The sequence below is a fragment of the Heteronotia binoei genome, chromosome 1 (genome assembly GCF_032191835.1).
Source record: "Heteronotia binoei isolate CCM8104 ecotype False Entrance Well chromosome 1, APGP_CSIRO_Hbin_v1, whole genome shotgun sequence".
Lineage (NCBI taxonomy): Eukaryota > Metazoa > Chordata > Lepidosauria > Squamata > Gekkonidae > Heteronotia > Heteronotia binoei.
In genome coordinates, this window is record NC_083223.1 from 32,811,538 (window position 1) to 32,839,123 (window position 27,586).

General features: G+C 41.9%; 1 protein-coding gene across 1 annotated transcript; it reads left to right on the forward strand.

The window, feature by feature from the left end:
- Window positions 1–617: 617 nt before the first annotated feature.
- LOC132567534 (serine/threonine-protein kinase Nek3-like) lies at window positions 618–26,831 on the forward strand. The gene is made up of 13 exons (XM_060233220.1): window positions 618–829; window positions 2,147–2,234; window positions 2,414–2,511; window positions 4,194–4,277; window positions 5,322–5,389; window positions 5,911–5,997; window positions 12,525–12,579; window positions 16,649–16,855; window positions 19,505–19,592; window positions 20,038–20,178; window positions 22,678–22,812; window positions 25,448–25,568; window positions 26,375–26,831. The coding sequence occupies exons 1-13, from the start codon at window positions 713–715 to the stop codon at window positions 26,442–26,444; spliced, it is 1,359 nt and encodes a 452-aa protein (XP_060089203.1). The 5' UTR covers window positions 618–712; the 3' UTR covers window positions 26,445–26,831.
- The last annotated feature ends 755 nt before the right edge of the window (window positions 26,832–27,586 follow it).

The following is a 27,586-nucleotide window of genomic DNA, read 5'->3' on the forward strand; positions in this document are numbered from 1 at the left end:
CATGGCCTTGGGTCAGCCATAGCTCTGGCAGAGGTTGTCCTTGAAAGGGCAGCTGCTGTGAGAGCCCTCTCCAGCCCCACCCACCTCACAGGGTGTCTGTTGTGGGGGAGGAAGGTAAAGGAGATTGTGAGCCGCTCTGAGACTCTTTGGAGTGAAGGGCGGGATATAAATCCAATATCTTCTTCGTCGTCTTCTTCTTCTTCTCGAGGCATCTGTTTAATCCTTTTGTAAAAAGAGTCGAGACCTTGAGGTTGGCCGCTCTGTTGGACCTGAAAGCCACAGTTTCTGTAGTCAACTTTTAATTTACATACAGTTTGCACACCACTTCAAAGGAAGGAAGGATTTGGAGCCCTGTGATGCGAATAAGAGCTTGCAAAAGAAATTTTTCATTCACACTTTCCTCAACAGACAGTCATGGGGACACACAAGCCCAGCAAATAGACTTGATTGTGCCCCTGACGAATAACTCCAGTTTGTCAGTAAATACTTTAGTATTTAGTACATGGTGTTCTATACACAAAGATTTTAGTATAAAAGTTGGGGACAAATAGGGTGTCAGCAGAGAGTGGGTGTGGGGATTAGTTAGTTCCATATGAAATCATCTAATTCTCTGTGTGTCACTTTACTACTTTCAAGCAGGAAATCTTGGGGGAAGAAATCAGCTCACTTTGCATGGAAAGTTGCTTGAAAAGATTCAGGCAATTTGATAACCATGGATGAGTATATAGTCCAGTCAGTGCTTGGAGAAGGATCATTTGGGAGAGTTCTTCTGGTCCATCATAAGAACAGAAGCCAGAAATATGCAATGAAGGAAATAAGACTTCCCAAGGTAATTATTTATTAACCTAATGTCATGCAAACCTATGAGATGATATGAAATTTCTCCTCAGCCGGTGCTAAGACCAGTACAGCAAACCATCACAAGGGAACTCTAATTTGGTGCTTCCTTCAAGCCAACTATTGTGTTGTCCCTTGGTTATTGAAATTCTTTACATCCCAGAGGAAGCAGGGGAGAACAAAACAATCTAGCAACAAAACTGTATTTCACATATGCCAAAAGTTGCAGTTGTATGTACACTTATTTGCAAGTAAGTCCCATTGCAATAGTTTGGACTTGCTTTTGAATAAACATAGATTGGATTGACCTTTCAAGTCTCAGTGAAAGGAATGAGACTTAAATTAGTTGCAAGTTGCAACTAATTTATACCATTGGATTCAGTAGGACTTAGACGTGGTCTAGGCATGCACTGGAATGAGGTGGTAATGAGGCAGCAGAACCCTGTTGGCAGAATGGACTGTCCTACCTCCAACCGTGGGTGAGGGATTACATGGTTCAAAGTACGCTAGTAAATCCTTATACCCTGCCTTTCTCCCCATTGGAGACCCAATGTTCTCTTCTCCATTTTACTCTCATAGCCAGTAGAAGAAGATGATATTGGATTTATATCCCGCCCTATACTCTGAATCTCAGAGTGGTCACAATCTCCTTTATCTCCCCTCCCCCACAACAGACACCTGGTGAAGTAGGTGGGGCTGAGAGAGCTCTTACAGTAGCTGCCCTTTCAAGGACAACTCCTGCCAGAGCTATGGCTGACCCAAGGCCATTCTAGCACCTGCAAGTGGAGGAGTAGGAAATCAAACCCGGTTCTCCCAGATAAGAGTCCACACGCTTAACCACTACACCAAACTCTGCAAGGTTGGTGTGTGACCAGCACAATGTCATCCAGCAAGCTTCCATGGCAGAGTAGGGACTTGAATCTAGATCTCCCAGAGATCTGACACAATAAACCACTACACCATAGTGGCACTCATGACAAGCCATCCTGGAAACTGACATTGAGAGAAGGGATATAATTTTTAAAAATTAATAAGGTTTTTATCTCTGCAAAGAGAGTTCCATTTTGGAAGGCCGTTGAGTAGTTGGGAATAAATTGTGTTTCTGTTTTGTTTTTAACTTGTTTGCCATCTTGACAAGTATCTACTTTAAAATTGAATTTCAGCTTTTTATTTTTAAATTTGTTTTTATTATTACTAATTGGTTCAGTGCTTCCCACTAACTAATAAGTATATTCTAATATATTGTATATTTAAAAGTTTATTAATGCAGAAGTGAGACCATTTTTCTGACTAACAAATGTGTTTTCAGTCAAATACACAGAAATCTTGGAATGAATCTATTCTGTTAGCTAAAATGAAACACCCAAATATTGTCACTTACAAGGAATCATTTGAAGGTAAATATTTATATTTTCAAATGTTTATTTACACTATTGCACTTGTAGAATTGGACTTCCTTTGTATCTTTGACTTGGTCTTGGTCTGGTATGCTATTGATGCTGTACAAATAAAATAACAGTAATACATTTTGCACACTAATACCACTAGTAATGTATTTTTACTTCCCTGAAATTAGTTGATGGACACCTGTACATAGTGATGGAATACTGTGATGATGGAGATCTCCTGCAAAAGATTAAGCAGCAAAAAGGAAAACTGTTTCCAGAAGATATGGTAAGAACAGAATACTAACCCTAACTGAGAATCTTTAAGGTCAAAATGGGCCAAAACCACTCCCCTCCTCTGCCAGTTTGAGTGCTGTTCCATTGCCTCAAGTGTCTTCAATACCAGGAGAGCACCGCCTTTAAGGATCCAACCTCGTGGAAATCTGTGCATGCTCACATAGCTCAGTGAAGTTTCATACAAAGCAGAGCGATGTTTTTCAAACTGCCAGGGCCAGGCTGAGGTGGGGTCATGTTTTTTATTATATCGTATACCTTTATTGGCATATCAGCAATCACCAAATAAGTAATAATTCAGTCAATAAAATACAGAATCACAGAGTAAATAATAATCCAGTCAGTAAAATATAGAATCCATCAAACATAAAATTTTGTACAGAGATTTCATAGGGAAAAGGACTGAAAGGGAAAAAACCCAGAAGCAACACTATATAAAAATTTCTTTGACTTTTAAGAACCTCCACAAGAAATCTGGTGACTACAAAGGGCCATGTTGTTGTTGTTCCCCACACGGAAATTGGAAGCACATTTCACTTTTACAGGCAAAGTGACAAAGTTGCATATTATCTCGGTTAGTTCCCAGAACTGTAAAGGCAGGCATTCAACTTACAGTCGAAAGACACTCCACTTAATATTTACTTAGTTGTTTGTTTTATTTAGAACATTTTTATGCTTCCTTCCCTCTAACCTGATGTCTTCAAGGCAGCAAACAATGGAAACCATTAAAAAAAGCTTTTAAGTACATAACATCATTTTAAAAACATTAAACACACATACCAGGGCTGTGCAACCCCCCCCCCCCCCCCCCCGCCCCTAGTATTTTTCAGTTTGAAAAAATTCTGCTGTTTCCAAAAAATCCTGGATCCCAATACCGGTGTGGTATTCAGATCTGGCCCTTTCTTGGGTTGCTGCCCATTTAGCCACAGAAGGTGACGGTGCCTTAAGAAGAGCCTCCTGAAGACTGCCTTCCGGCATCTCAGCCTACCCTTTGTCCAGTCAGTAAAGGTTAAGGGATTGTTTTTAAACAAGCTGAATCATCACATCCGTGCTTGGGATTATGCTGCTGCCCAGATGAGGTGGGGAAAATCAGGGCTGTGTGGGCATTCAACATACTGGCTTCAGTTTTCAAGAGGTTGGTCATCACTGATCTATACCATACATGCATACCTGGTATGAGAACAGAATATGTGTTTTTCAAAATACAACTCATGACAGTTGTAGAACATTCCAGGGAACCACAAACAAAACTGTGGCATAGGTATTTGCTGCTTTCCTCTACTTATAGTGCCCCCTACTTCTTGAATTTCCTGAGAGTTAGAATGGGAGAATGCTCGAGAATGGCTTGAGATGTTGCGCAGGGGCATTCATTGGAGTGGGGCAGTCAGTGGAAATCACCCTTCCCTCTTGCATGAGGGGAAGGTAATTACATAGGACATGTATATCCTAACACATCAAATATCTGCTTGAGGTGGAGTTTGAATCCAGTTAATTGTTTTTCAAGTGCTGAAAGATAATAAGCAATCATACAGGTGTTCCGATTTCACAGTTAGTTACTTGGTACTGATTGAAATGTGTAGTCGCTATTAGGGTATTTGTTCTCCTTTTTTCCCTTATGGTTTTCTTTGTTTTTATCAATACAACACAAATTTATTCACCTTGTCTTTTCCCCCCCAGATACTTAATTGGTTTGCACAGATATGTCTGGGAGTGAAGTATATTCATGACAGGCATGTATTGCACAGAGACATCAAATCAAAGGTGACTAAAATCTCCTGATGGTTATAATTGCTATTCTTCTCCTCCTACTTAGATAAGAAATACATCAGAAAAAATAAAAATCTAAGGCCTGCTCCTTTATAAAGCATGTCTTTCAAAACATGGCTGATACTACTGATCTCAGGAGAGCCCACAATCAAATGGGTGTCTTGTGTTTGAGATTTTGTTGACTGGGATAAGTGATACCAGCTCAGGGTTAATGCCATTGCTGAATATTGATTAGTGCCTTAGTGTCAGTATGCATTCTCAGGCATGTATTTTTCATGTCTCAGTTTTCTTTCCAATGAAGACCTAAAGCACTTTAGATTATTGTTCTCCCTGCCTTCATTTTCTTACAACAACCACCATGTGAGGTAATTTAGGCTGAGAGAATGAAACTGGCCCAACATCACATGGGCACATGAAGCTGTCTTACTGAGTCACACCATCAGTCGATCAAGGTCGGTGTTGTCTACTCACCCTCGCAGTGGCTGTCCAGGGTCTCAGGCACAAATATTTCACATGACCTGCTCCCTGATCCTTTTAACTAGAGTTGCTGGAAGTTGAACCTGGGACCATCTGCTTGCCTCTACTACTGAACCGCAGTCACCCAGCAAACTGCTATGGCAAAAGTTGGGATTTGATCTCAGGTCTCCCAGGATCCTAGTCTGACACACTGTCAACTACACCATGCCAGCTAGGAAAGTGTTGATGACTCAGCACCAGGATTATTGGGCAACAGCAAAGTTGCATGAGTCTTTGAGGGAGTAGCTATCATTATTGAAATTTTATCTCCTTTTTTTGAGGTGCATTTGACTTTGCATCTCAAGGAGCATTAGATCCCACTAATCTGACACCAGCATAATCTCCAGACTACTGAGAGCCAGTTTACCTAGACTACAGGGCAGTGTTGAATATCAGTAAAACTAATTTTAATTTAGTGGTGATTTACTCAGTGAGGACATTAATATGGGAAGTGATAGGGTTTGATACTGTTTTGTGCATTCATATATACAAGCTGACTGTTCTTCCTGTTCTGTAATACAGAATATGCTTCTCACACAAAATGGAAAAGTAAAACTGGGAGATTTTGGATCTGCGCTTCTTCTTGCCAGGCATGTAAATATCACATTCGGATTCTGTGCATGCACACAAAAGCTTTTACGATGCTGTCTTTGTTCAGAAAAAGTAGTTGAAACAGTCTCGCATATCCTTCTCCACTGTGAACTTTATCAAGAGGAAAGATTGCGTCTAATTACACCACTTTTATCTAAATTCAAACCCTTGGAGTTTTATATAGATTTTAGAACTGAGGTACTTCAGAAATTTTTATTGGAAGATACACAGAGCTCAACAACTGATGCGGTAGCAAAATTTTGTTACATTGTAATTTCAAGAGGAAATATTTGGAAGAGTCTTCATTTCATCAACTGTACTCTTATGAGTTGTCTAGTTGTCTTCCTTTATTGCTGTTCTGGTCTTTGAATTGAATTTACCTTGAATAAAGTTCTGTTGGTCTTAAAGGTGCCACTAGACTCAAACTTTGTTCTGATACTTTTAAAACCTAATCGCTGGCTGATGTAGAAATGTTGACTATCATTTGCTTACGGTCTTTCTGCTTGTTTTTTTGGGACAGCCCAAAGGCATATGCTTGTTCCTATGTGGGAACCCCTTATTACGTGCCTCCTGAGATATGGGAGAATGAGCCTTACAACAATAAAAGGTAAGGAGTTAATCATAAGAGAAGGTTCTCCTTAGTATTGTGCAGCATTTGTAGGTCAACCTATGTACATATTCTGGGTAGAATTACTCAATGTACTGGCATTATTTCGAAACCAAGATTGATTTCTGCAGAATCTGGAACTCATGACAGATAATAGCTTGGTACCAGACAGAAAAACATAGGCAAGTGAAAGCCTATATGAACATGTGAGCAGGGGGATTCCATGCCAAACAAATACACTGGAGGTTTATGTTGGCAGTTGCTCCAGTCCAGCAAAACCATACTGCACAAAGAAAACCGCAGTCTATGTTTTGGATCAAGTGGAAGGTATGACTTCCTTGCTTTCCCCCTCCTGCAGCAGTGCAGAAAGCCCCCCTGCGGGGGATTCAGGGACCCTGGGAACAGCATGGAGGGAAATGGAGATCAGCTGTGGGAAGGAGAAATGTAGAAATTGTACCCCTCTTGCAAGCACGGAAGTTCTCTGGTGCTTCCAAACGCATGTGTGTGATCTGCTGAGGCAACAGCAGAAAGCTGATGTGCCAAGGGCTTCGCTGGAAGTCTAATAATGTATGTATAATATGCCTTGCCCATAGGGAATCCGTTATGGCAAGCTGTTTTGCACAGTTGACTAGTGAGATTTTAACAGGAGGGATAAAGAGAGAGCCAGTTTGGTGTAGTGGTTAAATGTGTGGACTCTTATCTGGGAGAACCGGGTTTGATTCCCCACTCCTCTACTTGCACCTGCTGGGATGGCCTTGGGTCAGCCATAGCTCTGGCAGAGATTGTCCTTGAAAGGGCAGCTGCTGTGAGAGCCCTCTCCAGCCCCACCCACCTCACAGGGTGTCTGTTGTGGGGGAGGAAGGTAAAGGAGATTGTGAGCCGCTCTGAGACTCTTCCAATATCTTCTTCTTCTTCTTCTTCTTCTTCTTCTTCTAGTAGTAAGAATTGTTCTACTTTCCCCCAGTTTCTAATATTACTTCGTATTACTCCACTTTGCACAGGTTACAGTGCTTATTGCTAAGCCTCTATAGCTAAGCTGAGACCACTCAATCTGGGGTGGGATATCTCCATCCTGCTGTTCATAAATAACTTGTAAAAAATCTAGGATGACAACTGTCCACCCTAAATTGTTATATGAAGGGCATATAATCTACCCAGATGTTTTAGTTTTCTTGCTACATTTCTGGACATCTTTATATAAACCTTTACTGGAACTTTTAAGTTCTGTGACTATAAAAATAGTAACACAGCCACCAACAGACTTAATACAGACTAAGTACGTGGCTGTGGGGAACCAGTACAAAACTAATAACTACAATTTATTAATTCATATAAACATAGTTTGTAAGATAATAAACATATATCACAGTCCTGGGGTTCCCCTTCTGAGGAGTAACATATGAAACGAGGCATTCCACATCATCTTTTCAGTAGGAGAGTACCTAAGCTTATAACAAGACCTATATACCAGGGGTGGCCAATGGTAGCTCTCCAGATTTTTTTTGCCTACAACTCCCATCAGCCCCAGCCAGCATGGCCAATGGCTGGGGCTGATGGGAGTTGTAGGCAAAAAAACATCTGGAGAGCTACCATTGGCCACCCCTGCTACAGTTCTTCTTTCAAACAGAGTGAATGAAGCAGTAACAATTCCAATCCTCAGTTCTTTCAAACGTTCTCCTGTCAGATGATGCAATAGCTGGGAGGGTTGTCAGCTTCACTCCCATTTCAAAATAGTCTGTCAGGATTTCTTTTATCTGCAAACAAAATATACTGTCAAGTTACATAACATTTAAAACAATTACACTGTATGATAGCTACTGTTAATATAAAACACTAACCTTAGAATTCCAATTTAAGTGCACTATTGAATTTTCAGATTTCTTTCAAAAAATCATGAGATACTTACACAAGAGAGGCAATTATATATACCTAATAAGTCATGTAGAAAGCACTACTTAGTGATGGCATACAAGATACAGCTGCAAGCCTCTAACTTGAAATAGTAAATTAGCAGTCACTTAAAGGTATAGTGGGTAATAATGCAACAGCCTCAAAGGTGAATACTCTAAACAGAAGTAAATCACAGCCCTCTTAAAGGTACAGTAGATCATTATACAGGAACATCAAATGTAACCATTCAGAACATATTTTTCATTCAAGCCTTTTGGAAGAGGTATATCCTATATGACTCTTGTTGTTGTAAATCTAACTCTTTATGCTAGAATTCCCCAAATATCACAGACCTTTCACTCTGGCTGAACTTAATATTCTTCCATCTGCCCTTTTAGAAGAGAGGTACACACATATCCCCTATGCAAAATGCTGCTGCCCATGCCAGTTGGGTATGGTAGAGAAAATTGAGCATGTCCTCTTCAATTGTTGGTTTTACCAGTACATTCGGAATATGTATATTAATCCAATTATGTCCAGTCATCCAGGTAGATATAACAAATTTCATATTTCTTTCCTGCTCGGTGATCAGTGCAAGGAAATTACCTTTAAAGTAGCTAGATTTTGTGCCTTGGCATGTTCAGTTAGACAGAAGAAAATGTTATAATTTTAACAAATTCTATTGAACCAATGTATTTTACAAGGTTGTTGTTGTTCAGTCGCACAGTCAAGTCCAACTCTTTGTGACTCCAGGGACAAAGGAACGCCAGGCCCTCCTGTCTTCCACCATTCTCCGATGTCTCCTCAAATTCATGTTTGTTACATCAGTAACACTGTCCAGCCATCTCATATTTTGCCACCCCCTTCTTCTTTTGCCTTCTGTCTTTCCCAGCATCAGGATCTTCTCCAGTGTGTTCTCCCTTCTCTTTTGGTGGCCAAAGTATTTCAGCTTCAGCATCTGACCTTCCAGGGAACAGTCAGGATTGATTTCCCTTAGGACTGACTGATTTGATCTTCTTGTAGTCCAAGGGACTCTCAAGATTCTTCTCCAGCACTACAGCTCAAAAGCATCTATTCTTCTGCGCTCGGTCTTCCTTATGGTCCAGCTCTCACAGCCTACTGGGAATACCATCGCTTTGACTATACGGACTTTTGTTGGCAGGGTGATGTCTCTACTTTTTATTATACTGCCCAGGTTCACCATAGCTGTCCTCCCAAGGAGCAAACATCTTTTAATTTCATGGTTACAGTCACCATCCGCAGTGATCTTGGATCCCAGAAATGTGAATCCTGTCACTACTTCCTTCTATTTGCCACGATGTGATGTGGACGGATGCCATGATCTTAGTTTTTTTGATGTTGAGTTTCAAGCCTACTTTTGTGCTCTTCTCTTTCACCCTCAACAAGAGGTTCTTTAGGTGCTCCTCACTTTCTGCCATTAGAGTGGTATCATCTGCATATCTGAGATTGTTGATGTTTTTTCCGGCAATCTTAATTCCGGCTTCTGCTTCATCCAAGCCGGCATTCTGCATGTTGTGCTCTGCATATAAATTAAATAAGCAGGGTGACAATATACATCCTTGTCGAACTCCTTTTCCTATTCTAAACCAATCAGTTGTTCCATATTCCGTTCTGACTGTTGCTTCTTGACCCTTATACAGGTTTCTCAGGAGACATGTGAGGTGGTCTGGTACTCCCATCTCTTTAAGGACTTGCCACAGTTTGTTGTGATCTACACAATCAAAGGCTTTAGCGTAGTCAATGAAACAGAAATAGATGTTTTTCTGATACTCCCATGCTTTCTCCATAATCCAGTGAATGTTGGCAATTTGATCTCTAGTTCCTCGACCTCTCCGAAACCCAGCTTAAACTTCTGGTAGTTCCCGATCTACATACTGCTGAAGCCTAGCTTGTAGAATCTTGAACATTTATTTATTTTATTTATTTATTACTTTACATTTATATCCCGCCCTCTCCGCAAGGGACTCAATGACCTTGCTGGCATGTGAAATGAGTGCGATGGTGCAATAGTTTGAACATTCCTTGGCATTACCCTTCTTTGAGACTGAAATATAAACTGACCTTTTCCAATCCTGTGGCCACTGTTGCGTTTTCCAAATTTGTTGACATAATGTGTGCATCACTTTAACAGCATCATCTTTTTGGAGTTTGAATAGCTCAACTGGGATACCGTCATCTCCACTTGCTTCTTTGTTAGTAATGCTTTCTAAGGCCCATTTGACTTCACACTCCAGGATGTCTGGCTCAAGGTCAGCGATTTCACTGTCACGGTTGTCAAGATATATGTATCTAAAGAAGAGTCGATTTCTGATCTTGGATCATGATTGACTGACTGACTGACTATTTAGAGACATCAAGTTGATTATAAGGATGTCTAATCTACAGCTCCGTAGCTAAGGGTCACAGGCAGAGGGGGCCATAAGGGGGGGCCATAGGAGGGGGAGCATGAGGGTCAGAGCATGATGCTGGAGAAGTTGGAGAGGGTGGGAGCCACCCCTCTCCCTCCCCCCTCCAGTGTGATTTAAATTGCATGTGAGCTCTGATTCCCCTTCTGCCTTTCCTGGAGCTCAGCCTGCAGTGATTAACTTCCAATTCCGAAGTTCAAAAGAAGGCTGATTTGTATCTCTGGGCTCCCTCCCCATTTCCCCGCTTTCCTGTGCCCTTCCCCAACTGGGAGCAGCAGGGAATATGCATGGCTTGTACACGCTGGCTGGGGGAGACATGTCCTGGCTACCCTCCTCCCTCCCCACCCCAAAAGCACTGTAGCTGCCTTGCAGCCTGTGCAATCTATAATAATAATAATAATAATAAACTTTTATTTGTATCCCGCCCTCCCCGCCGAAGCAGGCTCAGGGCGGCTAACAGACATGGTATACCATGATTTACATAAAACAATTTCAAAATACAATTAGTACATACATTTAAAAAACAGTTACATAAAAGTTAAAAACTACAATAAATTAAGGTGCTATGTTCAATAGATGTATTTCGATGGCTAGATATCGCTTTCAGGGCTCCTTATATGCTTGCAGAAAGAGGGTGGTTTTGCAAGCCCTGCGGAACTGATTAAAGTCCCGCAGGGCTCGCACTTCCTCCGGTAATTGATTCCACCAGTGGGGGGCCATTACGGAGAAGGCCTGCTCTCTTGTTACTCTCAGTTTGGCCTCCTTTGGTCCAGGGATCCTTAAAAGGCTTTGGGAGCTAGATCTTAGTGCTCTCTGGGGAACGTGTGGGGAGAGGCGGTCCCTAAGGTAGGCAGGGCCTCGGCCATATAGGGCTTTAAAGGTAATAACCAGCACCTTGTAGTGAACTCGGAATATAATTGGAAGCCAGTGCAGTTCCTTCAGCCCAGGCCGCACGTGTTCCCACCGAGGTAGTCCCAGTAGCAGCCTGGCCACCGCATTCTGCACTAGCTGCAACTTCTGAGTTCGGCACAAGGGCAGCCCCATGTAGAGGGCATTACAGTAGTCTAGTCTTGAGGTGACCGTTGCATGGATCACTGTTGCTAGGTCGCTACGTTCTAGGAAGGGGGCCAACTGTCTCGCCCTTCTAAGATGGAAGAAGGCGGATTTCGCAGTGGCAGCTATCTGTGCCTCCATTGTCAGGGAGGACTCCAGTAGCACTCCCAGGCTTTTGACCCTGCGCACTGGTATCATTCTAGGGGCCTCTCCTTCCACCCACCCAAGAACTTATCATTCAGGCTCATGGCGGTGGAAAAAAGGCATCACACGAAGCCCCCAGCTCTTCATAGCTGGACTACGGGCTGCTGGGAGCAGTGGGTGGGGCTGGTTGCCCACCTATCCACCCAGCTTTAGGAATCTGCCTGCCCACCCACCCAACTCTGCTCAGAGTGCTTTAGGGGCGAGCTTGCCGGTGCCACCGCTACCTGCTTCATATGCTGAGGCAATTGGGGTGAGGGGTTCTGAGGGGGAAGGGGGAGCCAAGGCTTGGGGAGGGGGCCCATGAAATCCACAAGGAGGCTGGGCCCTCTGGGCCCCATAGGGTGCTATGGGCCTGCTAATCTATCTGTGACTAGAAATTTAAAGGCAAATTGTTTATGGGCCTTGAACTGTGTTACCAGTGGGGTAGCCAACACTCCACCATTTAAATTGGGGTTCAGGTCTTGTTTGGCATGAAAGCAGCCTTGGTTACCCTGTATGCGAGATGGGGAGTGTGACTACTGGCCCTCTCAGAAGCTTTCAATACCATCAACCATGGCATCCTTTAGGAGCAGCTGGCTGAGGTGGGAATAGGGGGCACTGTGTTGCAGTGGTTTTGTTCCTACTTGGAGGACCATCTCTAGAAGGTGGTCCTTGGGGAATACTGTTTAGCCCCGTGGACTCTCCAGCAGGGTGTTCCTCAGGGGTATGTTCTGTCCCCAGTGCTATTCAACATCTACATGAAACTGCTTGGTGGGGTCATACTCACCCAGAGCCTCTTTGTAGAGCCCATTGTATTTTTCTCCACAATGGGCCTTATTAATAATAATAATACTTAATGGCTTGTTTTTATTGCCACTCATTTATCTCTGTGCACTCACAAAGTATTTCATTGGTGGTAAATGTGATATTAAACTACAGCCTTAAATAATGGGCCTTTTAAACCTGTTTTTCCAGTGATATATGGTCTCTGGGATGCATTTTATATGAGCTGTGCACTCTTAAGCATCCGGTAAGTACTCTGTTGTATGTATTACTTTCAGGAACTGATTCAGGATGAGTTTTTATGTTACAGCTCATACTTAAAGACCTACATTAGGTTCCTGATGCTCAAATCAGAATGCAAAAAAACTACACTACAGCCTTTTCCATTCATTGCTCTGTGTACATTAGTGTAAAGCTTTACAAAAATAGTACTGTGGAAATGGATCTTACTTAGTGTTTGCAAATAAATTAGTGGTGCCTATGTATTTCTCCCTGAAACTCTAACAGAGAAGATACTGAAACAGATAAAGCAGAAAGGCTTAATGCCTATTTTGCCTGATTTTTTTTCCCCCTGAAGAAGAGTACAGGCTCATCTAGAGATGGTAGTAGGCAAGGCGTGGCATCTGAGCTGCTGGTTAATATGGTCAGAGTGGTAGTTGAGAAGCACCTGGCTGTGCTGAATGAATACAGATCCCCTGAGTCAGAGGGTATGCACCCAAGAGTGCTCAAAGAACTTTCCATAGAGCTTGCAGAGCCTTTGGGTGTTTTTACACTGGCAGTTTGCAATTCTCTGTCTCCGCATTGTAAACTCACCTTTTACATTACATAACGTTCTCATAATTGTCTCGCAGTGTTGCTTCCCGAGGCATTTACATTTGTTTCTGTGAGATGGGTTTTGACGACGCCACAAAAGCGTTTTTCTCAAGACTAGTTTTAGTCCGATCTTTTCTCTACGGGCATTTCAAACTTGTATTGTAAAAGTTTTCCTGCATTTTAAAAGACTCCTCCAAAAGCCACCACAAGGTGCAGTAATTTGCATGAGAACTGACAGCACTTGAAATTTTTACATATCATTGCTTGCCTCATCTAGTGATTTAAATTTGTATTGTTTTTGCAGTAATGACACAATTTCCAAGCAATCGTATACATTTAACTAAGCACTGGTATTCCAGCTGCCCTCTGATCAGAGAAACCCCACCCCCCCAAATTGAAATGCTTGAATGTAAAAGGAAAATAATTAAAGCGGAACAGTGGCAGGCGATTTGAAGACTCTAAAGCTCTGGATCAAACTGAATGTAAAAACACCCATTATCTTCAGACCTCTTGGAGGACAGGAGACATGCCACAAGACTGGAGGAGGGTGAATGTCATCTCAATCTTCAAAAAAGGGAGGGAGATGACCCAGGAAACTACAGGCCAGTCAGTCTGACCTCTGTCCCAGGGAAGATACTGGAACAGATTTTAAAGGGATCAATTTTCGAGCATCTAAAAGACAAGTTGGTGATCCAGGGGAGTCACCACAGATTTGTCCCTAACAGGTCCTATCAGACCAACCTAATTTCCTTCTTTGATGAAGTGAAGAGCTTAGTGGATCAAGGGAATGCTGTTGATGTTGTTTACCTAGATTTCAGTAAAGCTTTTGACAGAGTTCCCCATGATGTTCTGATGGATAAACTAGAGGACTGTGGACTGGACTCTAGGATAGTTAGGTGGGTAGGGAACTGGTTAGAGAACTGCACTCAAAGAGTAGTTGTCAATGGCATTACATCAAAATGGATGTAATCGGAGATGTCCAGTGAAGCGCCACAGGGCTGAGATTTGGGCCCTGTACTTTTCAACATTTTTATCAGTGATCTGGATGAGGGTGTGGAGGGGCTACTCATTAAATTCGCAGATGACCCCAAATTGGGAGGAACAGTGAATACACTGGAAGATATAGTTAGAACTCAGTGAGATCTGAACATGCTGGAAAAGTGAGTGGAACTTAACAGGATGCAATTTAACAAGGATAAGTGCCGAGTTCTACATCTCAGTAACAAAAATGAGAAATACACATACTGGATGGGGGATACACTTCTGGGTAGCAATGTGTGTGAACAAGATCTTGGGATACAGATTGAGCAGCCAGTGTGATGCAGCAACAAAAAAGGCAAATGCCATCTTCGAGTGTATCAACAAGAGGCATAACCTCCATATTGCAAGATGTCATAGTTCTGTTGTACACTGCATTGGTCAGGCCACACCTGGAGTATTGTGTGCAGTTCTGGAGGCCTCACTTCAAGGATGTGGACAGAATGGAGTGGGTGCAGAGGAGGATGATCAGGGGCCTGGAGACCAAGCCCAGTGAGGAAATACTGAGGGACTTGGAAATGTTCAGTCTGGAGAAAAGGAGGTTGAGTGGGGACATGATTGCTCTCTGTAAGTATTTGAGGGGCTGTCACTTAGAGGAGGGCAGAGAGCTGTTCCTGTTGGCAACAGAGGAGAAGACTTATAATAATAGGTTTAAATTAAGAGTGGAAAGGTATTGACTGGATATTAGGAAAAACTTTTTAACGGTAAGAGCTGCTTGACAATGGAATCAGCTACTGAGGGAAGTGGTGAACTCCCCTTATTGGCAATCCTTAAGCAGGAGCTGGATGAAAACTGGCCTGGGATACTCTAGGCCAGGGGTCCTCAACCTTTTTAAATAGGGGGCCAGTTCACTGTCCCTCAGACTGTTGGAGGGCCGGACTGCCGTTACTGTACAAGGCCGCGGGCCGTCAGTTCTCCATCTTCTGCATCTCTCTCCCTTCCCCACACCATACACCCCGGCCTGGGAACTCACCTCACCTCGGTATCACCACACTCTGTCTCCGCCGCCTCAGCCCAGTGCTGGAAGTGTGCGTTGCTAACGTGAGTTTAGGTCGAACATCACTTCCGGTCTGATTTTGCCATAACCCGGAGGGCCGCATAAACGTCCTCAGCGGGCTGCATCTGGCCCGCGGGCCGTAGGTTGAGGACCCCTGCTCTAGGCTGATCTTGCATTGAGCAGGGGGTTGGATTAGATGGCCTGTATAGCCCCTTCCAACTCTGATTCTATGATTTATTTATATATTTATATCCTAATTTTCTCCCCATGGGAACCCAAAGAAACTTACAATGTTCTCCTCTCCCCCTCCTTATATAGCAACAACCCTGTAAAGTAGATTAGGTTAAGGTAGTGTGATTGGTCCGAGGTCACCTGGTGACTGCCCATGGTACAATGGGGATTTGAACTTGGGTCTGTCAGATTCTAGTCTAACCGCTAAACCATGCTGGCTGATGTCACTATTAGTGAATTTTATTTTGGAAATCATACCCAGGTTTTCTCCCAAGCGGGGATCCAAAGCATCTTACAAAAATACCCCAATGTGGTATAAACTGCCAAATACTGTTTAAATGAAAACAAACAGAATATCTTCTTAAGACAGAGACTCTGTTTTCTCCAGCTGCTTGAAGCAGATGATGATAAAATCTCAGGAGACTCTGTCTTGTGTAGGTTGCCAACAGGCCTGGAGAAAAGTGTCCTGTCCCTTTAACAGAGGCCCAATGTGTGCAGATGGGCAGCTCAGGGTTTTCATGGGTTGGAGATAAATAACATCACCTGATTACTCTACACTGAGTCACACCCTTCTAAATTTGTTGAGTTCAGTGGACTCAGAAGGATTTAAATCTCTTTAGGATTGCACTGTTGTCAACAGGATAAGGACTATGTATAATGTACATGATGCGGGTAAAGAATTACAGGAGGTAGGAGCTGATGTATTCATTTGTACAAGAGGACATTTTCTCTGGGTACTGGCACTGTAGTAACTTCAAGTGTGCCATCAAGTTGCAACCAGCTTGTGGTGACCCCATGCGGTTCTACAATGGCAGAAGTGTTTTGCCATTGCCTGATTCTGCATAGCAGACTTGGTCTCCCATCCACATGCTAACCTTACTTAGCTTCTGAGCTCTGATCAGATCAGGCTAGTGTATGCCTCTTAATTCCCCTACTTGTTCAATTGCTGTGGTATGGCAGGCAGCTGATGGAGAGAGAGATTTCAGTTTTCAACCACTATTGGCTTTTTTTAAGAAAGCAAAAAACAGTATTGCAAGTTGCAGTAGACTTAAAGTAAGATAGTCTTGAAGTTTCTAGATTATTTCAGTCATGTAACATGTGCTGCTTGGTCATTAACAGTCATTTATACCAGAACTGTAGTATTCTCTTTTTATACAATGCCTGGATTTTTGAGACACTTTTATAAATACTTTTCCTATTAAGCTGTTTGCTTTTTTCCAATAATTGTTCAATGTAGTTTCAGGCCAGTAGCTGGAAACATCTCATTCTTAAGATATGTAAAGGATACTACAGCCCACTTCCATCCCACTATACTTATGAACTTCACTATTTGATAAAGCAAATGTTTAAGAAGAATCCCAGGAACCGCCCATCTGCTAGTACAATCCTTAACAGAAACTGCTTGGCAAAGCTTATCAGAAGTTTTGATCCAGTAGAGGTAATGGTATGCTTTTGTCTCTAGAAAACTGAATCTTTCTTTCTTTCTTTCTTTCTTTCTTTCTTTCTTTCTTTCTTTCTTTCTTTCTTTCTTTCTTTCTTTCTTTCTTTCTTTCTTTCTTTCTGTCTGTCTGTCTGTCTGTCTGTCTGTCTGTCTTTCTTTCTTTCTTTCTTTCTTTCTTTCTTTCTTTCTTTCTTTCTTTCTTTCTTTCTTTCTTTCTTTCTTTCTTTCTTTCTTTCTTTCTTTCTTTCTTTCTTTCTTTCTCAGACAATATTTTGCCATAGTGATTATGGTGGCTTCAGGGACATTATTATTATTAGTAATAGTAGTAGTAGCCGTAGTAATATAATGAATTGTCACAGTCAGATGCTTGACTGGTAGATGGTGTTCTGTGTTCGAGATCTTGGGAACTGCAGAAGTATCTCCACAGGATTCTTGCTGATCTTGCTCCAGTGACAACTGGCACAATGCTAACCTTCTTCAAGCACTTGTGTATACAGCAAGACTTTGACCTCACTGTTGTATAATGGAACTTCTGTTGGTAGAGGAGAGAGCAGTGGTTTCTATCAAATTCTCCAATTTTTACCCCACACTGTTCTTGACAGTCTTTTGACCCCACAACAACATTTTGGGAAGCTAATTGAAGTATGGTACTGTATGTGCAGAGTATGGTGCAGAGTGGTAAGTTGCAACACTGCAGTCCAAGGTCTGCTCATGACCTGAGTTTGATCCTGGTGGAAGCTGTGCTCAGGTAGCCAGCTCAAGGTTGATTCAGCCTTCCATCCTTCTGAGGTCGGTAAAAGAGTACCAAGATTGCTGGGGGTAAAGTGTAGATGACTGGGGAAGGCAATGGCAAACCACCCCATAACAGGATCCAGATGGGCAGCTGTGTTGATCTGAAGCAGTAGAACAAAGCAGGAGTCAAGTGGCATCTTTAAGACCAACAAAGTTTTATTCTGAATGTAAGCTTTTGTATGCTTCTGAATAAAACTTTGTTGGCCTTAAAGGTGTAACTTGACTCCTGCTTTCTTCCACCCCATAACAAAAAGTCTGACAAGAAAATGTCATGATGTGATGTCACCCCATGGATTGATAATGACTTGGTGCTTGCACAGGGGACTACATTTACTGTATGTGTTACGAAGTGTCCAAAATGCAAAAAACTACAGAATGTTGACAGTGTCCAGAATGAAGAATGTAGGAAAGAGAATGAATGGACTGTCAAAAACTGTGAGGAAACATTGTTACTGTCCAACATTGGTCCAGTGAATAACCTTCATTATGGAGCTATGCTAAAGAATATTAGCAATAACCATTGAGTGATTACCTGCAATCTGGTATTCTCTTTATTTCTGGACATTCAACAGATGTGTGGGGGACAGTCATAAGGCCCTTGTAAATGCAACTGTCCATTACATTTTGACCATTCACTGCAACATGCACATAGTATTTTCCATTCTTCCAAAATGTGGTTTTAGGTAACATAGTATTTTCCATTCTTCCAAAATGTGGTTTTAGGTAACATAGTTCTGAGCTTGTGCTTGTATTAGAAAGCAGGATTTTCTCTCTCATGGCATTACATATAATTACAAAAAAGGTGTCTTCCCTCTAATAATTCAAGACTTCTACAGGCCAAGGTGGCTGCAATTGGTTAGAAGCAATTTAGAAAGTATAGGATTCTCATTTGAAAACCTTGGCGCAGAGTAATGCCAAAGCAAAAAGTATCGTTAAACAAAGAATTTGTGAAATAGAGAGACAAAGGGATCTAGAACAGGCCCCTTCTTTTTTGGCGCCTACTGAGACTAAATATGTTATGAGGATGGCCAAGTACTTTTCTTATTTGGAGGTATCAGCTCACAGAAGAGCCTTTACGTTGGCTCGATGCGCAGTCATGCCCTCAAAGGTGTTAGAAGGGAAATATTAAAAAGTCCCGTACGAAGATCGACGCTGCCCTTGTGCTATGGGAGAGGTGGAGTCAATGACTCATATGTTTTTTCGATGCCCATTCCACCAATTACATAGGGATAGGTTTGTTTCCCCGTTTGTAGTTAATCCAATGGCAGACACGGACGGGGCATGTTTGGAGAAACTCTTGGTGGATACAAGTCCATCTATCTCTAGACAGATAGCTAAATTCTGCCATTACCTTGTGAAGTTCCATACTAAGAAACAAGAAAATTGCAGTCTTGTATGAACTGTTGAATTTTAGGTTATATATGATTTTACATATTATGATTTAAAGGATTTTATATAAATTTGAACCAACTTTGGATTTTATAATTGGTAAAAATGTATTTTAGTTATCCTGGATCTGTATAGCTGGGGAAAAGTTTTATGTATTTTATTGTGTTTAGGTATTTTAGGAGGGTTTTCACATGATGTGTTATAGCTTTGATATTGGTCTATGACCGTAATAAAGTTTGTTCATTCATTCATTCATTCATTCATTCATTCATTCATTCATTCATTCATTCATTCATTCATTCATTCATTCATATAATTGCATTTCATTACTAATAGTCTTTGCAGCATTTCATTTTACATGTGGCTTGGCAAAATATGTTTACTAGTCACAACAAAGCAGAACAAATGTAATGATTGTTGAATTTTAGACCTGATTGCAATTAATATAGTTTTTAAATTTTTTCAAGGAAGGAAGGAAAATATACAAGATTGAAATCTGGCTGTTCAGAACGGGGGCTCGTTTCCAAGGGATTCAGTGAAATGGGATTGGAAAAAACAGGTATAGATTGTAGTAAGTTAATTTATGTGGAATTCTAAAGGGCTGGACTCATTCTGATGAGGTCACTGGTACTGAAAAGCTTCCAAGTCAAATCTATCTTTACTTTATGGTCAGATCAGGGGTCCTCAACCTTTTTGAGTTTGTGGGCACGTTGGAATTCTGACACAAGGTGGTGGCACAGCCACAAAATGGCAGGGAGCAAGGTTATGCATAACTCTAATAGTAATTCTTGAACAATTCAGGCATAAACTCTGTTTAACAGAATGTCTTTTAATCTGCACAGCCAATCAGATGCCCTGCTGAGCAAAGGCCCCACCTGGCCCTGCCTACTTACTAAAAACACCTTGATGTGTACCAGAAAGGTGTTGGTGGGCGTGATGGGGACCCCTGGATTACACAGTAAAATCAGCTGATTGAAGAAAAATTGTGTAAACTGTTTCATTAGGGAAATGTGAAATCCCCTCAAAGGCTGCTTTACCAAGCCCCCACAGGCGACAGTGGGAAAAGGGAAGATCCAGTACTTTGGTTAGCATCCTGAACGAGGCACCTCTGCTTTCTTCCAGTGTTACAACCAAAGAGGATGCAAGTAAGATCATATTTTGTGTCTTTATGGGGTTATAGAAAATATTTCCTCTAAGCTGCAGTCTTGTGAGCAAAAATTCTACTTTGTGAGCTACTGGCATTAAAGTTGTGAGCTGCTGGCAGTAAAGCTGTGGGCTACTGCATAAATTAGTGTGCTCTGGTGTCATCCTTCCTGAGCTAAGACAAAAATGTGTGAGCTGGAGGCTAAAAATCTATGAGCTAGCTCATACTAACTCAGCTTAGAGGGAACACTGGTTATAGATCATTTGAAATCATTGTGGCTATGACTCTAAATTCGAATGTTTAAAATGCAAAAATATAGCCAGTAACGTAGTGACTTAGTCAGAGACCATTGTAAGACCCACCAAGATACCAGGTAAAAAAAAAATGGCAAGGTTGCAAGTTAAGGCAGACATTGACATTACAGATGAGGGCCCAGGTCAAGAATATTGCCAGATTCGTGTTTTTCCATCTGCGTCAACCTCAGTGATTAGCTGCTTTCCTGTCACGGCCCCGACCTAGTCACTTTAATCCATGCAACGGTCATCTCCAGGCTAGACTACTGTAACTTGCTGTATGCTGGCCTGCCCTTGAGACTGACCCAGAAGCTCCAGGTTGTCCAAAATGCAGCAGCACAAGTCCTGATGGGAATGCCACGGACAGCACATATACAATCTGTGCTGCGCTAGCTACACTGGTTCCCAGTGGAATACTGAGCCAGGATCAAGGTTTTGGTGTTGACCTTTAAGGCCTTGAGCAGTCTGGGACCTGTGTACCTTTGGGACCACCTCCTCTGGTATATCCCCAGAAGAGGGTTACCCTCTGCTGAGAACAATTCACTGGTGGTCCCTGGCCCTTAAGACATCTGGCTGTCCTCGATCACAGCCAGGGGCTTTTCAGCCCTGGCTCCAACCTGGTAGAACTCTCTACCAAATCCCACCAGGGTCTTGCAGGACTTAATGAAATTCTACAGGGCCTGTAAGGCAGAGATGTTCTGCCAGGCTTTTGATTGAGGGCAGCAATGGTTCCATCATAGCTGGCACCCTCCTCCTTTCCCCTCCTTTTTTGCTCCATCTTCACTTTGGTCCTTTTCTCACCTGCCTGTGAGTCATCTATAGAAAGTTTGATGCCATCTGAAATAATGTAGCTGTTCCTTTTGTTGTTGTTTTTTTTTAAAAACCTCATTTTAATGGCTGTACGTCACCCAGAGCCTCACATTGTGGGAAATTAGGGGATTTATAAATCAAATAAATAAATACTAGATTCACCAGTAGGCTGGTTGCTTCTCGACATATCCATGGTTATTCTTCTTAATTTAGTTCTTCTTAATTTAGTTTTGAATTAAAAGATGAGTGATCTCTGGTCTTACATGATATGCACAGTTCTCTGAGCTATACTTGTGATGGGGGGGGGGCGGATTTAAAAACCTCTGGAGGCTAGGAGGATCTTCAGTTCCTCTTCTTCTGTATGGGGGAATCAGATAATAAAAGTATGATTTTTTTTTAAAGTATGGTTTGAAAAATCCAGGGTGAAGTCTGCTGCCTAGAAAGGTACAAACTGTCCTGGGTGATGCGTGACACAAACAAAACCTGAGAGGAGTCTATATCTGACCAGCTTTAGACAAACCAGAATATTTTTCTAGGTTGTCTGAAAATAACTAATGCCAGTGCAGCCATCCCAAGCCTTGCTTTTCCCAAACATCCCTTGAGGGGTGGGAGAGGACTCTGGGGACCACAAATGTCCTGCCATTAAGTTCTCATGGTGTCCTTGTAACACAGCAGAGGGCTCAGGAACTTAAAAATGGGCCTTTTGCTGTCCCCAATGTTCCTTCCCCTCTCCAATACACACAACAAAGTAAGTTGGCAAAGGGGAAGAGGAGGGAAGTTCCCAGCAAGGAAGTTTGTGGATCATGGATGGCTGCAGTGGTGATCTCAGGGCTGTCTGTCAGGATGGGTCTGGGACCCTGGGTCATGGGGTCAGCAGAGGGCCTCTCAAAACAAGCTGAAGATCTATGTTTGAAGTATATACTACCATCTAAAAGGAGCCTCCATAAGACCATTAAGTCCACAGTCAAATTGCTCCTGACTAGGAGTCTGTCAGATGCATTTGGTCATTCTGTGTTTTCAGAAGTGTTATGAAGAGGCGTGGAAAAAAACTGAACAATGCCAGGTAGAGAGTGGAGAAACAGGGTGCCCATTTGTAATAGTTTAAAATATTAAATGTGATAGAGCATTTGAAATGCAAATAGGGACAAACAAGGGGACAAGCATTTCAAAATGGTACATTCTATTTCCTACTTTTTGTGTGCTGTGGTACCTGATTATTTTGGCATAAATTCATGAGCAACAGTCAGATTTATACAAAGTGCAATTAAAAAGTAATAGGTGTACATATACATACATATTAAAATACAGTCTACCACAACTATTTTATCTAACTACTTTTGCTGTTATAGTGAATTAATGGGGGTAACTCTTTTAATGTTTATTGTTCTTTTAAATAGGTGGTCAGGTGAGAAAATATGGTGAAAATATCACACGTAAGCAGTGGACCAAGGAACCTCCTGAAACTGTATTGAATATTCTCCACAACGCTGATATCAGTTTAGCTTTTAAAACATACACCATCTGCAAAGCAGGTAAATCATGTTGCATCTGTGTTCTGCAACTCAAGATATGATAGGCAGGGCCTATAAAAGCCCCAAACTAAAAGCCCATGTGCATGCTGCTGTGTGAGAGAAACTGAACGTTTTCACTTGTCAAACAGATGATTGGTTCAGTCAAGTCCCCCCTTTCTCCTTTAAAACCAGCAAAGAAATTTGCGTGCAGCTTGAAGCTGGTTATTTTATAATGTTAACTGTTGTGTAGTGATGTCATATGTGTACACTGAAGCCTGTAAGGACACTGTTTTGTCTCTCATAGTTAGGTTTGCCAATCCCCAGGTCCCAGCGGGGGTTCTTCCGCTTTCCCAGGCTGCTTCCCGCCCCCAGACAGCTGGCCGGCAGGGGGGGAGCCCCACTCCCAGAGGACCATGTGCGTTTCTACCTCTGGAGGCTCCAGTCTCTGATTAGAAAGGCTTCCTCTTGGGATGGTGTGTCTGTGTTACTTTGAAGAAGTTGGCAGCAACTCGTGAGTAGAGAGGCCAATCCCCCTTCAGAGTCACCAGAAACGGGGGAGGGGGGAAGGGAAACGTCTGCTGAGCACTTCATTATTCTCTATGTGGAGATTGATTCTCATAGGGTATAATGGGGAATTGATCTGGAGGTTTCGGGGGCTCTGGGGGAGCTGTTTTTTGAGGTAGAGGCTCCAAATATAGAACAAATGAGATACTATCTTGGGCTGTTGCTGATCGTTCTTCCTCATTCGTTCTATATTCAGTGAATGTGTGGGGCTGTCAGAGCCAGGGCCAGGCTTTTTGGCAAGGCTCCCCAAAGCACTAGCTTTCTGCTTTGCTGACAGCGCCCCCTGCTCCAGGTATGGCTAGCAGTGGTCCTTAGACCCCCCTGGCACATGGGAACCAAGGAACATAAGAACATAAGAGAAACCATGTTAGATCAGGCCAGTGGCCCATCCAGTCCAACACTCTGTGTCACACAGTGGCAAAAAAATTATATATATATAATATATATATATATAATTATATATATATTAGTCCTGCTGGACTTCACCACAGAGCAGCCAAGCTGCTGAGGCAGGGGGCCATGAGACCTCCCTCCCTAGTCACTGGGTGGGCCTGGTTTGTTTTTAAACAGCTGCCTTCTAGGGTGGCTGGTCAGTTCAACTCTGTCAGAACCCCCTCCTCAGTTGCCATACACCACACACCCCAGGTTCTGCTTAAAGTAGGCTTCCCAATCCCCTGGTCCCAGAGGGGGATCCCCCGGTTTTACAGGCTTCCCCCCTCCCCCAACCAGCTGGCCAGCGGGGGAAGCCCCACCCCCACAGACATCATGCACCTCCATGAACGATTCCCATAGGGAATGATGGGGAATTGATCTGTGGGTATCGGGGGCTCTGGGGGGGCTGTTTTTTGAGATAGAGGCACCAAATTTTCAGTATAGCATCTAGTGCCTCTCCCCAAAATACTTCCCAAGTTTCAAAAAGTTTGGACCAGGGGGTTCAATTCTATGAGACCCAAAAGAAAGTGCCAGTATCCTTCATTATTTCCTATGGAAGGAAGGCTTTTAAAAAGATGTGCAGTCCCTTTAAATGTGATGGCCAGAACTCCCTTAAAGTTCAATTATGCTTGTCACACCCTTGCTCTTGGCTCTGCCCCCAATGTCTCCTGGCTCCACCCCCAAAGTCCCCAGATATTTCTTGAATTGGACTTGGTAACCCTAGCTTAAAGGGAATTAACAGAAAAAAATCAGCAAGGTTCAATGTTGCAAATTCACCATGAACAAAAATATTCAGTTAAGGAAAGGGGACAGCAGGAGACGTTCTCTGACTAAACAGAGGTATTTATCCCTTGAGATGTATAAGATTTAGCATTAAAAAAGAAAAGGAAGTAGAGAGTGAACGGTGATAGAACAAAATCTATTTATCTTATACCAAACAGTATACCTTAAGCATAGTTTCAGCAGTGTTACTCCCATATGAACGTAACCAACCATTACAGTCTTCTGTGAAGATGGTGCTTTGCCTTCCCCCCCCTCCCCCAACCTGAATCTAGAAGTCTGGCAACCAATACTCCCTCTAAGCTGTGGAGTCTTGTGAGCAGCAATTCTACTTCGTGAGCTACTGGCATTAAAGTTGTGAGCTACTGCATAAATTAGCTTGCTCTGGGGTCATCCTTCCTGAGTGAAGACAAAAATGTGTGAGATGGAGGCTAAAAAACAGTGAGCTAGCTCACACTAACTCAGTTTAGAGGGAACATTAATGGCAACCCAAAAAAGGGCCTTCTTGGTCATGGCACCAAAATTGTAGAATTCCCTCCACAGGGAAATTTGTCTGTACCCCATAAACAGTGTTTTCTGCTAGACAATGAAGACTTTCTCACTGATTTTTCTTCCTGTTCATATGCCTATGTTTGTTTTAATTGTTTTAGCAGTCTTGTTTAATGTTCAATTTTTTTATTGTTTGCTACTTTGGGACCCTAAGTTGGGCAGAAAGGCAGCCTAAAAACACTGATTCATTTACAGTGCAACCTTATGTAAAGTTACTGCACTCTAAACCCCCTTGAAATTACTTGAGTTTAGTCTAGAGTAAGTCTGCAGGACATCACTGCTTAGTATTTGGGGATGGGGTAACTGACTTTTTATTTTGGAATATTAAAAGCCTCAGATGATCTGTTGAGAGGACCACTTACTGAAGAAACCAAAGCATCTGATGAAATAGATGGTGAAATTATGATGGAAGATCCTGAGAGACTTGAATCAAGATCTGATGAGGAAGACACGTATGTTTCAATCATTTTGAAAACATTATTATTTAATTTCACTGATTGCTCTTAATTCCTGTGACTTTATAGAAAACCACCAACTAGTAGTTTAATATTGTTTCTTTCATTCTTATTTGGGCCTCACTGTGTGGAAATGTGTCACCATAAGTGTTGCGGGTTCAGATGTCCTCTTTGAATGATAACCTTCCCTTCTCTTGAGTAGCCAGTGTTCAGGTGGTGGCTGGAATCTTTCAGAATTACAACTACTCTCCAAATCAGCTCTCTTGGGAAAATGACTGCTTTGGAAGGTAGACTCTAGTCTGTGGCATTATACTGCACTTAGCTTCCTCCCATCTCCAAACCCTTCCCTCCCCAGGCTCCACCCCCCAGACTTCCAGGTATTTCCCAACTCAGAGATGGTACTATCTGATGTCACTCCTGACACTTGGAGAATCTTTAAGAGAAAGAACAATTTTAGGTGGAGAAAGTCTTGCTAGTTGCTCTCACATATGTAAAAAATTATCCTCAGGAGAAGAAGAAATTCTTCCACAAGTGCTTGTTAGGTTGACCTAACATAAGGTGGAAAACATGTGTACACATAGAATTGAAGTAGATTTAGAATGAACATGAAGAAAAATTGTTTAGATTGTTTTAAAAAAAATTGAACAGCAGATCAAATTAAACCATTTTAAAGAAAATAATATCTTCTGTAGGCTCTGTCTAGATCCTGAAAGTTCATTTGGGGAAACTAGAGGTCCTTCTGTCTCTTTGATTTTTTAAAAAATATTTGTAATAAAATCTGACTTCGCATAACCTTTTTGCAGGGACTTTGAAGCAGAAGATGATCCGGACTGGGTTTTTGAACTTAAAAGAATGATGAATATGGAGTCATAGGTAACAGAAAAGATGCATAATGGAACTGAAGACATTAGAACTATCAATTTACTGAGATCCAAATCAATATTTTTGTACCCTGATGTTGACAAAACAGTTTGAGAGTCAGTTTATTATGCAACCATTTTAATGCATATACAAAGTTTCCAGATGGAATTTCTTTGGTGGAGCAACAAATGCGCACTGACTGAACTGACACTAAGTTTTTTTTTCTTTTGGAAGGAAATATAGGTTAAATATGATAATTATCTTCTTGAATAAAGCATGTACTTTTGAGTTCAATGTATTTGAAAGTCAATAAAAATATAGAAACAGATATCAGTAACATGGATGCCAAATCCAGGTGTTGGTAAACATGGTAATCAATTAAATTCCTATTTAAAAATTGCTATAGTTTTTGCGCTGCAACTCTAACACTCTTTTTTCCATTACACAAAATTTGTAGTGGTATGATTAATAGCATGTGAATTGTAAGGTTTCTACCAAATCCATCATAAGGGGTATGTATGTAAAAGTGGTAGGTCTAAGATACATGGGAATGTCACTAAAGTGTCACTCAATAAAGGATCATTTCCAGAGGGGTGTAACGTTGTTAGCCTGTTGAGTATAAATATAGTCTTGCGGCATCTTAAGACTAAAAAGTTGCTCCAGCCTAAGTCTCCCCCCTCCCCATGTGCTACTAGACTAAAAACTTGTTGGTGTTTTAAGGAACCACAAGGCTCTTTTCAATAGAGGCTTACTTTGTGAATTGTAGGGGGTTGTGTATTCTTAAGCATTTCTATTGGTCTGAGATACAGAAATTTGTTTTGATCTTCTTTAAGTAAAACTTCACCTCTTTGCTGGGACCAGGCTACAGTCTTGGGGTACCATAAAAATTGGTAAAAGTTAGTTCCTGCATGAGTTTTCATGGACTAGACTAGAGCTTGGTTCTTCATGTGAGTGGAGCCTGTATATGTAGGAAAATGTAAAATTCACATAACAAAAAATACAGTGGCTATTCACTCCTCATGGCAAACTAGTTAACACCAGTACTGAGCTGGGAGTCATGGACTTGTAATGAGAGCCTGGCTTAGTAAAATAAAAATTTCAGGTTTCCTGATTAGATTTGGATTTTGCATAATTACATTTCATCCCTCTCTTAA